This window comes from Aphis gossypii, chromosome 1 (assembly GCF_020184175.1).
Source record: "Aphis gossypii isolate Hap1 chromosome 1, ASM2018417v2, whole genome shotgun sequence".
Taxonomy (NCBI): domain Eukaryota; kingdom Metazoa; phylum Arthropoda; class Insecta; order Hemiptera; family Aphididae; genus Aphis; species Aphis gossypii.
Window position 1 is genome coordinate 34,764,361 of NC_065530.1, and position 16,826 is coordinate 34,781,186.

A 16,826-nucleotide genomic window follows, 5' to 3' on the forward strand; every position below is an offset into this window, starting at 1 on the left:
TAATAAATTCCCCCCCAAAAATTCAACTCGAAGAATGTATAACATTTTAGTAGGGCGTAATTATTTCATCGTTTTAATTTAAATTAATTTAATAATACTTCAAAATTTTTTAAAAATGGGATTATTAATGAAAAGTATTATATTTTAAACAGAATTTTGTAATATTATAAATATTTTTAGTAAATTAAGAATTATATACATAATGCATTGTATATATTATAATATTATTTAAAAAATTTAAATTATAATTCACGGAGTAATAAATATATTATTAATATTTTCTAATTGATAATAAAAATGTATAATATTGCAATATGTATTAAAAAACGTTTCTTGAAACATAAGAACTGGGAATAACAGATGGTTAGGTACAGTGAAAACAAAGTTATACAATTTAGTTATAAAATTAAAAAAATCAAAAATGTTAGTTTGTTTTTCAAAAATATATTTCTATACTACATCAGTGTAAAATATTCTAATTATAATTTGAAGTAAGTAAATTAATATTATAGGTATACAAAATTAAATTACGTCCAAGTACGTATATTACATTTGAATTGCATAAAATGACTTTATTTTATTGTAATACAAACACAAACACTTATAAAGGTAATATATTACTAAACTCTATATTGCACTTAATTTCGATATGGTATTATTTCAAAACATAAACAATAATAGTAATAATAATAAAAATGGCGAATAATATGTTATTATTTTCTATCACAGTTTTAATTTATACTTTAAAATGGAAGGAAAATAACATTTTTAATTAAATGGTCAGATGATTACAACATTTGGATTTGGTGGGCTAAAGGTCTAATTAGACCTACATGCTCGGCTCCTTTGGCTGGAAGCTTGTTCAGTGTATAATGTTTAATGAGATCAGGTATAGTTTCAAAAGGTCTATCTGACTGGCCCAAATAATTCCTTTCTCCAGATTGAGTTATCCTCATGTGAATAAAACCTTTAGCACTCCTGAAAAAAAAATATAGTTATTACTCATTAGAAATTGCATAATTTTTTGAGTTAATACATCAATTTTAAACTTTTTAAAGTAGTATACCTAAATTTTATATCCAAAACCAATGAATTTATAAGAAATATAAAAAAGTTATATAAATACATAAACGTTGGCCGTTGGCTGACCCCAAATAGTTGGGAGAAAGGCGAAAGCGAAGGCAAAGATAAATACATAAACCTGTGATTGGCATATTTTAGGTTTTTATAAGTTATATACTCGTATTATAATATATTATCATTTTTATATGTCATGTTTATTAGGTATTATTTGTAATTAAAATGCTAGGTTTATGAAAAATCACTAAATTAAAGGTTCTCTTAAACACGATTAACTGTTCTGTGAATTGTCCATTAAATTTTAGTGAACAATTAAATTATTTTTATTTTTTTTGCAACAAACCCGGTATTTACTGTGTTGATGGTTGATGATATTATTAATTATTATGATTATATTACAACGATTCGTATTTAGTACTCCTTAAGCTTAACGTTTTAAATGTTATATTATTAATTGTACTAACTACACTGAGTAGTAGGTAACTTGGTTTATTGAGAATTATTATTGTCAGAAACGTGAGTTAGAATCACAATTACTGCTAACAGTGCAAATAATTGCTGACACCTAACCTCATATTATATTTCTTAAGGCCTTAAAACATTAATTCACTCAGGAATTTTTTACTAATAGTATTTTTCCGAAATTATGCAATACACTGTAGAGGAGAGTGGATTTTTATTTTGTTATGTGTACCTTCATTAATCCCGCGTTTTTGTTAATTTAGCAGTCCAGTTTATTTCAAGTAATAATCAATCACACTTATTTTTATTCAAAATACCTAATTTTTATTATAGCTAAATGCAACTACTTTTACACATTATTACCTATAACGCGTTAATTTTTGTTTTTATAATTATTTATTGTTTTTAAAGTTGTTTTAATATAATTTTAACTTATGAGTTTTCATGGCTAGACATATAATTGTTAATACTTCTAATGATTTTAAAATTAACATATGTTTGAACTAATTTGATTAACATTTCTAAAAATGTAAAAATATTTAGTATGCGATTTATAAAATTGTTCGTTGAAGTAAGCCTGAAAAGATTCACAGTAATTGGTGTTAAAACTTAAATTTGTATTGTAAATTGTAATTTATAAGTTATAACTATTATATAATGTTAAAAATAAAAATATATTAAATGTACCTATTATTATTATAATGTAAAATTATTGTACAACACAAGTAAATTTGACACAAATGATCGGTCGGAAAAAACGTACCTTCTTTTTTACTTTGGTGTAGTACCTACTACAAAAAATGTGATAACCACTATCCGACTATCCTGAATTTAAGTAACCGTGCTTGTCTTCAATCATATGGCGTACCTATGACCTATCTATCATCTATGGCTACACCTTTTGCTTTAACTTTAAAATTTACATAGCTTTTCATACACTTCTACATTCTAATGGAAATTAATAATTTAACATTTTAAACATTAATATAAATTGCTTACATAAATTTGCTTTTTTACATTTTTAAAAAAAACACGAGAGCAAACATTTCAAGTTTTTTTATTTTGAATAATAGTGATAGGTACTTAAAACTTATTTCCAAAGTTATTATACATTTTCAGTAATAAATAAATGTGGTATATTATTTACCGTTTAGGATACGAGTACCTACCTATATCGAAGAGAGTACGTAGGCCTATGAGTTTTTGTTTATTCATTTTAATTTTATTATTAATACAGTTACTAAGTTAATATTATGCATTTATGCATTTATGCATAAACTTAGACGTATTTAACATATAAATGTGCTTTAGGTCAATTTCCATAATCATTATACAATTTTGCATTATTATCATGTGAATCAGTATGGATTCAGTTGGAGAAATATTAAATATTTTTACATCACAAAAGAAAGAAAAACGTTTCACATAATTTCATTATAGAAAGAAAGGTATGTATAAGATATAATATTACTGATATAATTATTTTAATAACAATAGTACTTATATGAAGAGTGTTTATTCTTAATATTAAAATGTACATACTTAATTGATAACGCATATGATCCCTTGTTCCCTCTTACTAAATAGGTTCCTTCCTTTTGACCATGTAACACTTTTTCAGCTTCAAGTCTGTTCATAGGTCCATGATACCAACTGGAAAATGTATATAGTTATTAATTATTATTATTTATTACTATACCTAATACTAATTTTAAATACATTAATATTTAAATCGTAATATACTAAGTTCACAAGTTCATTGAGATATTGATTAAACAAAATTCCGATATACCTACCGAAAATATCTTATAACCAAAAAAAATTGAATAACTAAAATAATAATAAAAATAAATTAAATTTATAAATTTATAGTTTAAGCATATCAATGTGTACATTTATTATAATACCACTGTTTTTTTTTTATTAATAATAAGTAATAGGTAACTAATATTTATTACCTACCTATATCCTATATTTTTAAGGTAATCAATGATTTTAGAAAATTTAGTATAACATGAGAGATTATTAGAGGTAACTATTTTTTTTTAACTAAGGTTACATAATTTTAAAATACCTAATTAAAAATGTCGACAACCAACATTCTATAGAAAATAATAAACTATCGATTAAAAATTATAAATACCGAAGTACCAGTGTACCGTTTCATATCGGTATTAATATGAATACCGAATAACCAGAATTCATACTTCAATCCTGCCTGTCGAGTTCTGTCTTAAATTTAAATCCTTTAATTTTTTAATTGAAATAAGTGATTCAACTTTTAAAATATTTACATAAATTAATACTAATTAAATGAATATTCAGCTCCTACTATTTTATAATAGAATATAAACAAATATTCATTTTTTAATTTTGAGTTTTAGTTAACATTATAGGTACTATTACTATTTTTTTCTAATATATGTACTAAAATAATTCTGAACCCATGTGTATAATACCAAAATAATTATTCAAAATTATATTTTTAAATACTAATGACCATCTATATGACACAATAATTGAACGAAACAATATACAATAATTTATAACTGCCAAATCAATATTTACAATACAAATAGTAAATAAAAAGTGGTTATCAGAATTATTATTAGTTATAGTAATTATAATATTATATACATTGTAAAGACATTAAGTTATAAAAATAATCTTTTCTTCAGACTTTTTTTAAGTCATACAAATAAATTGATTCAACAATAGTGATTCAAAATATCAAAACTAAGTATTTTGAAAAGCTCTTAAATTTTGCTTTTTATTTGGACAAAATTACTTATAACAATGGTATTAATTATTTTGTTATAATTTTAAAACATTATTAGTTAGAATTTAAAACTTTTAAGTATATTATATATTATTATTATTAAATTTTAATACGCAATGAAATTTTAAGATACTATATCATCTATCGGTACTCGGTAGTATAAAACTATATTTATTATTTTAAATTTTAAAAAGATGTAGGTACTTAATAACATTTTAAGTTATTTAAGTTGATAATTATTATGGTACAAAAAATAATATTGTAATATAATTAAATACGAATAATCTAATTAATGCAGTAAAAAATTATGTGAAACTACTGAACTAATAAAAGTTAAATAAATGACTCTAATCGCTATATGTATATCAAAAGTATACATCATGAAAATATGAACTATTTAGTTTGTGATGTAGGCTGTAAGACCATCTTTCCTCAGAACCGTTATTTGTATAATCGTATACAATGTATATATACTATTTGATATATTCATTGAATTCAAATTTAACATACCCATAATAATGAACCACTCGATTTCTATTGTACAACAGAATGGTATCCACTTTTTTTTACTTAATTTATTTAAATATAATTTTTTTCAAAATTAGAGCTTCAAATTTAAGGTTTTATAAAATATTAATATCACGAAACAAATTTTAGGAGGTTTATAAAATTAAAATATCTATTGATGTAACATCTTGTTATAATTTTCATTATTCATAATTAGTAGGTACTTACTAATTATACTCTGAAAACCAATTTGACACTATCGCATCATAAACTGAAAAGCTGTTATAACTATTTTGACAGATCTTTTATTTGAAAATATAAGATACGTGTCAAAATTCAGTCTTAAAAATAAAATTCTTTAATTTTCCAAAACTATTACATACGTATACGCACCCTATATATGTATTTTATTTTTGTTCGATACAATAAGAATAGCTTTACGGTTGTTAGTTTGATAAATAAAAAAATATATAACTATTGAATGAAAATAAAAGTTAAAGATATTATAGAAGCTCGATAAAGTTATGTGAGACGCTCAGACACGCACAAATATTCTTAAAACTAGACAATAAGGTTTCTTGTTATCAATTAGAATTATATAATATTGTTAGTGTAATATTGACATACTTGTTCGTATGTATTCATTTTTTAGATTATTTTAATATTAAAACAGTATACACTAATAATTAGTGATACTTGAATATTATAAATGAATTAAAACATTTTTTTTTAAAGACTATTTGCTTGATATATTTACAGGATATGTGTTTGTCTATTAACTCGAAACTTGGGATTTGATTTGAATGATATAATATGCTGTTTTTGTTCCACCCCTCTACTTATAACACTAAATTAAAAATATATATATTCTGTATCTGTAATATAGATATTAATTTTAACATTTTATCAAAATATATTTATTTTTTTAAGTTATCAAAATGCAGAAAAATTGAATTAAACACAGCGCTGAATATTTTTTTTATTTATTATATTTATTTATTAATTAACGATAATTACAAATAAGATAGCATACATAGAAAATAGTCAGAATAGTCTATAGAAATATCATGGTACATACTATAATACTACATATTATATTATACTTAGTCTAGCTGAAAGTTGATAACACAATATACTAACTACACATTATTTGTAAAAAAAATTTAATTTCCATTTATATAAGTAATACTTATGTACAGAAGCCGTCGGAAGGCAAATTAATATATGCTTTACTGCATTTAGAAGATTATGTTGGGCGTTGGCTGTTGGCTCACTAATGTATTTATAATAAGGTTATTTGTAAAATTTAAATGACTCATGAACATAATAAATTATTGAATGAACAGGAGAGCTGGATCTAGTGTAAAATATAAGTCAGGCATACTAAACGTCATTGAGTATGTACTTTTTAGTCTGTAAAGGCTGTGTTCAATTTGAATTCGATGATAAATAATTGCATTGCATCTAAATGATTAAAAGCGATTTTAAGTGTAAACGGAATTTCAGTAAATTTCTAATAATTTGATTCAATTTTGAATCGCAATAATTAAACAATATACATTTTGTTGAAATTTAGTTTTTATCCATTTTTTTTAACACATAGGTATCTATAATTGTAAAATAAATACATGCATCATTCCACTTAGAATCTAAAATTTAAAATTCATAATTTATATTACTATAATATATAGATAAATGTATCAACTATTAATGTATTAATATACATATGGTAGAAAGATACAATTTAAAATACATGAAGTATTATTTTTTTACTTCAATTATAAGCGCTGTAATTTATTGCCAAAATTAAATTATTTATGATGTTGTTGTATTTACTTATATTTGTTCATATTTATTGTGGTATTAACATACGGGGTAATCCCTTGTTTAAACTTTAAATGTACAGTTTATTGTACTGTTTGTATGTGTACTTATATTTTATTAACAAACAGTTGTTTTTTTATAGTGCTCCTTTGGGTATAGGTAATAGTGCAAATGTGAATTACAACAATGGTGTTTAATATTTATCATTATCAATTTATTTATTATACTTATTTTTGTCATAATTATTAGCTATAATTTATAGGTAACCGTTATTTGACAGGTATTTTTATTCATTGTATTTGTGATGAACATTAAAAGCCTTAGAATTAAAATTTTTATAAACAAATATATTCCGTATCAAATTTTATCTAGATTAATTTTACACAACACGATATTTATACATCTAAAATTACTCATTATTTACGTTATTAAAATAATACTAATGTATACATATAAATCATTAGGTATTTAAAATTATTAATTGCACGTATATTGTACAATTAGAACAGTTACGAATATCAGATTATGTATACAACTTTAAGATCCTAATAGATTCGGCGAATTGTAATTATAAGTAATAGGTTCTTTTAATATTGATGTTATTAAAATTTTAGAATATTTTGATTGAGTACTTATTCAAACATGTATTTGAAATAGTAAATGGTTATAAAGTACACCAATCGTAGAATTATAACTCAATATTACAAAACCATCAATATAATTTTTAATTTATTTAGTATTTTCCTATAATAAAATTTAAGCTACATTTTGCTTAGATAGTAAAATAACTATTTATGAACATTTATTTACAATTAAAATGTATTTTTAATTTAACATTTTACTATTTTGATATTGTCTATTGATGATAATTACAAAATTATCTTCTACAGTTTTTTTTTACTTTGATAAAAATGCATTAACATGATTAAATGATATTTTAAACATTATAAACGTCGTAAAAGGTCATCATTATCCATTAGTTATTACGGAATTCAAAAAAATAATACTCTTAACTATAATATATAATATGGCTAATAGCGATATAGTGTTTTTAAATAATCTATAAATAACCTTATTATTTAAAATGTTAAAAGCATAACAATGTTTTAAGAGGATGCCACACCCGCATTATTTATTTTTCCGCATAGACGTATATTTTACGTCTATGTTTTTCCGTCTTACACACGTGATAATAACGTTGAATAATATTCAAGTTTAGCTTCATTTTGTTTTTATTATAAGTGACTTTCGAATGTTTTAGTTTTACAGTGAGTTAAAGCCTTAAAGGTGCATACAATATTATGAATCAAAAATGCCTATAAGTCATAACTCATAACTTGCTTTAAAATTCAAATATCGAAAAAATACCTCCGACAATACATAGGCAATGCTATCAATTTGTTTTATTATGTTCAAGTTTTATAAGTAGGCAAATTCACTCTATTTTTATACCATATCAAAACTAACAAAATTAAACGTGGACTACTAAACATAAATTTGTTGTGTTATGCACTTATAAAACAAAGGCAACAATAATACGGTCAGAAAATCATTATTATTAAATTATATTAATTTAGAATATAATATTATAATCTTTCATTATTAGTGTATTAGAAACTTAATTGTATTATCACAAAATAAAACAAATAAACTACTACATCAATTTATATTAGCCATTAGGAGGTTGGTCCTTACTATAGTACTGCCTAGTGCCAACGTGCAATGCCATTGATTATAAGTAGGTAGGTATACTTACTAATATTTATAATAAATGGTTCAATGCTAATCATTTTATAAACTACTATTTATTTATAATACTCAATACTAGGGTTGGGATTTTAATGCCCTAAAAATCTCAAAAAATGCAATTAAGGTTACTTTTGTCAAAAATTTAAAAAAAAGATTACTTTAAAATAATCAGTATCACCCAAAATACATTTTATACTTGCAAAGCAACGTTTCAAAACACCAGAAAAAAATATGTCTGCATCAAAATCCCAGCCCTACTCATTACTGCTTATTAAAAAATTGTAACTTTTAAACTCAAAATACGAATATATGGCATATAAATTTATTAAATAATTTTAAGTGCCGATAAATATTTTTATAGTTAAATAAAATAAGTATGGAAAACATTTACACACAAAGAAAATATTAAAAATATTAAACATTAAATGATTATATCAGAAAATTATTGTAATTATTAAGTCATCATGTTTCAATGCTTTATACCACTTAAGTCAAGAACATTTTACACCATATAGAGCACATAATACCATTATGTTCGCTATTTAAACCACCAAAAACAATTAATGTATTCACCCTTCCGATATACAAAACCTTGTCAAATTATTTCGATAATTGGATTATTTCGAATTAAATTTAAATCTAAACTACTGTACTGCTAGAATAAAGTTAATTTTAAAATAACTTTTTAGTAAAAATGTTATTATGTTATAATTACAACAAAAAATATATTCTAAGTGTTAAAATAATATTATTTTTACTTAGAAAACAAACAATTTGTACGTATAAATTTATAACACAATAATTATAAATATAATGAATTATGAAAATAAAATATTACAATTTTTTCAATTAATAATTATTTAATTAATTTTACCTACCTATTTAGTTTTAGAGTTATAAATACCAAAGCCTTTCGAGATGCCGTGATTAATTGGTCGAGGAAGAGTATGAATAATACATGAGAAACAAGAGATTTAGGTGGTACCTATCTATGTTGTAAGTTGGTATGAAATATTCTAGTATAATAGTTTTGGCAGTTTCTCAACTGGGATTCGTATACCGTTAAATTAAACGTTTAAAAGTTAAAAGTTAAAAGTAAATAAAACTTACTAATTAGTTATTTGTTCTTTTGTAAAATATTATATCTATCATCGATTGATATTAATTCATGTAAATAAATAATAACTTGGGTATCCTGTTAAATCCTGTTAAATCATTATGACTAAAGTCTAAATGTATTAGGAATTGCTGATTGAATACAGAAATTGTTTTCAATTTTTAGTTGTTCTAACTCTAAAAAGCAGAAATTAAATAATATGAGTTCAAATGATTTAGTTCCAATTTCGGTAAGAAAATAAAATGTGTTCACCTTTACTGATACATTTGTTATTATTATTATTTTTTATATTGGTAATTGATTGTTGTTTAAACAATAGGATTCAAGCTCATCAAATGACAATACAATAATGACAAACACTAATGCGCACGTATTTGAAAAATTAAAAATACTGTTATTTGAATGTTATAAATTTAATTTTTTTTTTTGGCCCCTTCCCCCTTGTAGAAATCCTGGCTACGCCACTGTTCCTACATGATTAATTGTATAATTGTAAATTGTAAAATTTCTAATAATTCTCTATAACTTAAAAATCATAGATTAAAGATAATTTTAAAACTCACCATTGCTGATCTAAGGGTAAAGAAACGTCAATGTCTTCTACATAATTTAAAGGTTTTATGCTGGATAAACTTAATGTTGGACGGTTTGGTTGATCTAAAACAAAAATATAGTTAAACAATTTATATAAACCATAGAACCATAGACTAAAATTGTTCACTATTCATCACTAATGATTCGCTAAAAGAAAATTTACAAAACAACACCTAAAATATTTTTCACATACCTATCCTACACGTCATATCATACAGTTTTAAATATTATTTATATTTCAAACATAATATTGTACTTAAATTCAATGGTAATAACTATTGGTTATTGCGATTTTGAAGTAATAAAAATTAAATTTAAATACGGTATAAATATACTTTAATGCCCTCTCCTCAGTTTGATTTTTTTTTTTTTTATTAAAATTTATGTAACTCGGTGATTTAAGAACAACGGTGTAATCAGAATTTGTGGTTTGGACTTACTTTTGAGGTATAGATTTCAAAGTTTGCAATTTTATGTTTATACGAATGCGCGGAACATTGCTGAATAATGCATCGAGGAGGATCTCGAATTTGGTACTTAAATATAATTTAGTTACTTAAACATATTGCTGTAGATTGGGCCATTTCATTGCGAAGTAGTGTTTGATACAATGATTTCCCAAAACGAAAAAATTGGTAAATTTTTTAAACTCGTTTTACAAATAAAAAAAATAAGACAAGATATTATTACGGTATATTTCTACTTTACTGGGCACTCTAAATTTATAGGCATTTGAAATTGGTAGTTTTTTGTAATTCTGCACTTTTTTTTAACCTCGAGGCCAACATGTCAAGGGATATTTTCGATTTTTTTGCCCGAACACGACGCAGCGAGCAAGTGGCAACATGGGCATCACTGCTTAACAATTTTAATTTTCACCCAAAAAATGACTCAAAGTTCCACAAAAAAATTAACGATTTTTTATTCTGTAATTATTCTTAATTATTTTTGATAAATTCTGATTGCGCCATCGTTTTAAACAAGTTAAAATACATAAGTACCAAAAAAATAAAAAAAATTAAGAAAAGCGTAATAAATTATAGCGTATTAAGTATGCGTAAAAATCACAAAATTTCAAACTTCCAAAGGCTTTAACTTCGAAACTAAGTCCTAGCAACAAATTGTAATTGCACCATCGTTTTTAATTCGCCGAATTACATATGTATCGATTAAAAAATCAAATTGGCGAGAGGGAACTAAACTGTATTTGTTCCATTCAATTAAAAATTATGCAATTATTTATTTTTTAAATTTTATTTCAGATTAACTTGAATTATATACAAGAAGTACCAAGTATGTTGTTTAAATTAATTTTTCATTTATTATTCACATAATATTAATATTTAATAAATGTAGTATTAGTTTCAATTTTATAGAATTCGACGTAATATATTACATTTAATGAGTATACCTGTAGTATACCTATATGTGTGTATTATACTTTAATTATTTATAAATTATCATCTAAATATAGTTAAAATTTCATTGGCCATTTTTTGTTTATTGTAGATTGATTGACGTGTATAGGGTTTATTTTAAATGAGCCGAGGGAGGGAGTTATAATTATGACACATACAATATACATCAAGACAAATGTTTTAATTGAACCTTAAAATTTCACTAAGTAGCCCCTCCTCCCAGCCCACCCATAATTCACAAATATATTCGTAAATCGATTAGAGTAGTTTGGTTGAAGTACCAAATTATTTTCATAGTATTTACACTATTTAAAAGGATTACACACGTAATTCCTACTATTAAGTATTAACTATTGTATTATTGAAGTGCCCACCAAGTTATCTAGTAACTCGCTAAATAACACACGTTTATACATAATATTAATATAGTATATATAGTATTTATACCATGTATTAAAAAAGTTAGGAAACACTTTTATATTATTGTATGCGTATTTTAATACCAACAAAGATCAATAACAGATACTGTTACATTATATAATTATGTAAAATATTTAATAGCTTCATTAATTATATAATAATAACATTTATTAATCTCAATTAGTCTAATAACCTTTTTGAATAAGTACTCTGTATATTTATTTTATATCGAATAAACATTTTAAGATGGCAATTTTTGATGTTTACATAAATTACAACCACACATCAATAACTCTCATTGTAAATACATATACCTAATAATATTTATGATAAATTTAAATCTTTAGTTTTGATCATTCATTATTATTTTTAATTTTTTAATACTATGTACCTAAATAGGTTTTGATAATTTAATTACTTTTAAAAATGCAAAGCTAATGAAATAAATAAAACTTGTGAATTATGAGATGTTTATCTAAAAAGTAATCTTTATTTTATTATGTTTTATATAATAAAATATAAAGAATTATACTTAGTATTTGTATTTTGAATCGGTCTGTATATACTTGGAATAATGGCTTATAGCCAGGGTCATAAAATCATTCCCCTCATCATATATCCACGAGTATTTGATCCCTACTTTTCCAGTGAGGGGTTATCTTACGCAAGGGTGAAACAAAACGATAGTAGGGTGTCCAAGTAATTTTCATAAAACTGTTCATAAAGTTCGGTTTTAGACAATTTATGGTTCAAATGACTATTTTAACTATTATTTAACATATTATATATAGTTTGTATGTTTTATGTTTAATATTTACTACTATAGAAGTGGCCAGTGGGGTCTGTGAATCTTAAATTATATTAATAAAAAAAGAGAAGTTTATATGTTTTACAATGTTATTTAACAAGATTCAGAAGGTACCTATACATAGGAACTATTTTTTTTTATCATTTCGTTGAAAACAGACTTTTTGAAATTTATTTTTATATAATCGAAATAATGTTGATAAATATCAACATATCATCGTATAAATATAATAATTATAAAAATATACGTAGTAGATAAATCAAAAAACATAATTTTTTTTTTTTAAAGCATATTATAATTATAAATTTACATTATTATATTTATACTATTGTATACTGTTTGTAGTGTATATAAAAAATAATTGCATTTACTTAAAAGGGTCAAGTATATTAAATATTTATTTAATAAATTTTATTAAATAAATTATAATATGTTATTTGTATAATTTTATTATTATGCTTACAAACACGATCACACTAGTGTTAATATTGAGCAAAAGACAGAACTTTATTTTACAGTGCACCTACATAGTATAAAACAACTACCTGTATAAATAAAAGTTAATATATATATAATTTTATAAATTAACTAATAATATCAGTTACCCTTATAAAACAATATAAACTATAATGCGTCATAAATGAAGTAATGTAATTAATCACGATTCGCGATGATATTACAATAAGCCCGTGAGCACACTTACTTTTGTTTTGGAAGGTTTTTGACAGTAGCTTATTGTTTACGTTGACAGCAGCATCACCATTGTTGGGTATTACATTTAGGAACAAAGTGCTCCTATCCGGTTTTTTTTCCTCTTTTTGTAAATTAATCTTTTTAATTTCGGTATGTCAAACGGAAGATCTTCAAGCTGTTCGCTTTTAGACCTGTCAGCCGTATGACTGCCATCGGAATGAGCACTGTAAGAGTACTCGTCACTACCAATCTCAAAGTCTAACGATATGACTCTTGCACAGCTGTCCATCTGCCTCTTTCTGAGCTTCGGCATGTCGAACGGCAACGCAGCACCACCGGGACCACATCCGGCATTCGTCTGTCTCCTCCTCAATTTCGGCATGTCAAACGGAAGTCCCTGTAGCCGCGGCGGTGCTAGTACCGGATGTCCGGTGTAATCTGACGATGACGATGACACCGTGGTCGGGCCCTCTTCGGATCTCTGTCTGCGCCTGAGCTTTGGCATGTCAAACGGCACATCCAATAGCTCCTGGTAACTGTCACCTGGTTTCGATCCAACGGATATGCCACTGTCGGAACCGTGATGTTGCATATGATCGCTGTTGAGCTTGATCAGGCCCAGCGATTGCGGTGGTTTGGTCTTGACCGGCGTGACAGTCGCAGTGGCGGTTTCAGTGGCATTGGCACCCACGACGACAACGGGGGCTGCGGAGCCAGCCGTAGACGACCTCCGACGTTCGTATTCCAAAAACTCTGCACCGGCATCCTGCGACGACTTGTCCGAGATCGGCGACAGGACATGCGGTACCGGAAACCGCTGCTTATAACACGGTGACTCGGAACTGTGCGAGCTCAACGAATCGCTCGTGATCGACTCCAGACTTAGACTGCTGCTGGTCACCACGCTGTCCGAGCTTCGGTACTTGTAAACACTGTTGACCAGTCGACCGCCGCCTTTGCCGCCTTTGCCGCCTCCACCGACACCACCACCACCACCACCACCAGTGTGGCCGCTGCCACTGCGTCTCTTCCGCAACAGGAACCTCAACAACCGGTTCTTGTATTGCATCGTGGTGGACGGCGAGGCGCGAACGGCGTTTGAGGTGGTGGTGGCGGCGCCGGCGGCGGCAGCGGATGCAGCGTCGTCGTCGTCCTCGTCGTCGTCGTACTGCCGGATGGAACCCGCGCTGGCCGATAACTGCAACTGGTTGGACAGCCGGTGAGCGATGGCCGAGTCCTGTTTTTCTGCCGACAGCAGGTCTTCGTCCGACTTGCTGATTTTCGAGTCGAACGCGGTCTCGTAGAACCGTCGGAATTTCTTAGACATTTTTCATAGCCGTGTCATCGCGAGTAGCTGCAGAACGGCTCGGTGCCGGGACGGGGACGACATCTCGTTTCCCGAATTCGCGCCGGAAAAACGGCGGTAACGGTGACGATGGCATGTATATCTGCTATAATATAGCCGCAAAGGTCCGCGGCAGCGCGGGGACGGTATACTTACGTATTATGATAATACTACGTTTTGTGTGTACGAACACGCGCGCTGGTACACAACACCTGGCGGCCGGGCGACGACGGTTGCGACGCGCTACGGGGTAGTTACTGCACAGACGCGCGCGCGTGTTTTCGCACACCCACACACCCACCCGCGCGCGCCGAACGTGGGAAGAAGGTCGCGCCGGTGCGGCAGGCGCGCTCGTCTCGCCAATCGATGCGCCGACGCGCTACGCCGACACTACCGCCGAACTTCCGTCGTAATACGCGACAACGCGCCGCGATGACTCACGCTTTGGGAATTCGGTGCATTGATCCTCGCGCAGGCTTTAGGGGTTGGATACCGTCGTATGAAATATTATATATACGTACTTATATATATATATATACATTTACCTATACAGTCGGCGCGAGACCAAACGTCGCCGTTGCCTGCAAAGTCAGGATATTCCCTCTGCTGCAGTGACAAAGGAACTGAGCCGTGCGTTATTATTCAGCAGATATACCTGCAGCCACACGTATTTGCGCTGAAATAATATAAATACTAATGAAAGATAATAATAATATATTCCTTTTGTTGTACTATGTAGACTCCAACATTTAATTAAGTATCAATTAAATACTATAATTATATTAAATATACAAACAAAAACACACGCATATACGATGATAAATAATATACTATTAAAATCCCATTGGCCATTTCATATAAAATATAGAAACCCTATTGGTATTTTTAATTTTAAATTTACTTTTCGCGTTCACAATTCTTGAGTTTTAATATAGGTTTTAACTATATGGATGTATCTAATCAATTTTACGGTAATTAAACTTAATCGTAACTCATAGGTAGTTTGACTTTTAAGCTTTAACTACCGTCATAATAGCATTATCATAAAAATGGATATTATAATGTTATTACTTATTATGTGTTTCATGTATACTTTAACAGTATACCAAATTGATACGTATTTAATAACGATATTACCTGTGTTTAATTCATAGTGGAGTAACTGCAGGTAATTTTACAATATCTATAAATTGATTAAGGATAACAGAAAAGTAATATAAATTCAGTACCTATCAAATTAATCCTTTAATGATATCGAATACAATTTTCAAAATAATTAGACATTATAATAATATGTATTTATTTGTATCCATTTAACATTTTCAAATGTGCACATTAAAATGTTAAAGTTATAAAATTTAAAATCCTGCAGTACAAGATTCCATATAAGTTTATCCTTTAGCAATTTAAAAATATTAAAAATACATAGGCACGATTTTAGTGTTTGAAGTTCAAATTTGAACAAAATTTGCTCAAAATTTCTAAATTCTTCAAATTATTTTGTTTATAAATAGTTTAAAATGTATAAAATGTTTAATTTTTATAGTTTGAAAATATAGTATCCAAAAGATTACTCATTTATATTTTTAATCAAAACTTGTGTATACAAAAACAATAGGTAGGTACAAAAGCTAGTTTTTTTTAAATTAAGATTTGGAAGTAAAACATTGACAAGATTGGATATTTAAACAAAGAATAACAATTTTTGTTTCTTTGTTTAATTCAAAATATTATTAATGAGGATTTACGATTTGTATTTTAATACTATTATTAGAGAACGTATTTTAATGTAATTAAAAAATCAAGATATATACATAAATAATAAATATATATGTACTTATTTTTATTAAAATTTAAGGTATTTTAGTAATTTTGCTATTTCGTTATTTGAATGTTTATATAATTATATGATATTGTTTGTTTAATTAATATTTCATATTTGTATTGGTATATCATATGTAATTAAAATTACAAAACCTAACCTAAGTATAGGAAAAAAATAGAACATAAAATATAGTCAAATGTATTAT

At 26.9% G+C, this 16,826-nt stretch overlaps 1 protein-coding gene across 1 annotated transcript; it reads right to left on the minus strand.

Moving 5' to 3' along the window:
* Positions 1–422: 422 nt before the first annotated feature.
* On the minus strand, positions 423–15,112 carry LOC114126567 (uncharacterized). The gene is given in 5 exon segments (XM_027990544.2): positions 423–978; positions 3,085–3,195; positions 10,082–10,175; positions 13,462–13,596; positions 13,599–15,112. Coding segments are annotated over 5 exon segments (1,710 nt in total). The 5' UTR covers positions 14,779–15,112; the 3' UTR covers positions 423–788.
* Between the last annotated feature and the right edge of the window lie 1,714 nt (positions 15,113–16,826).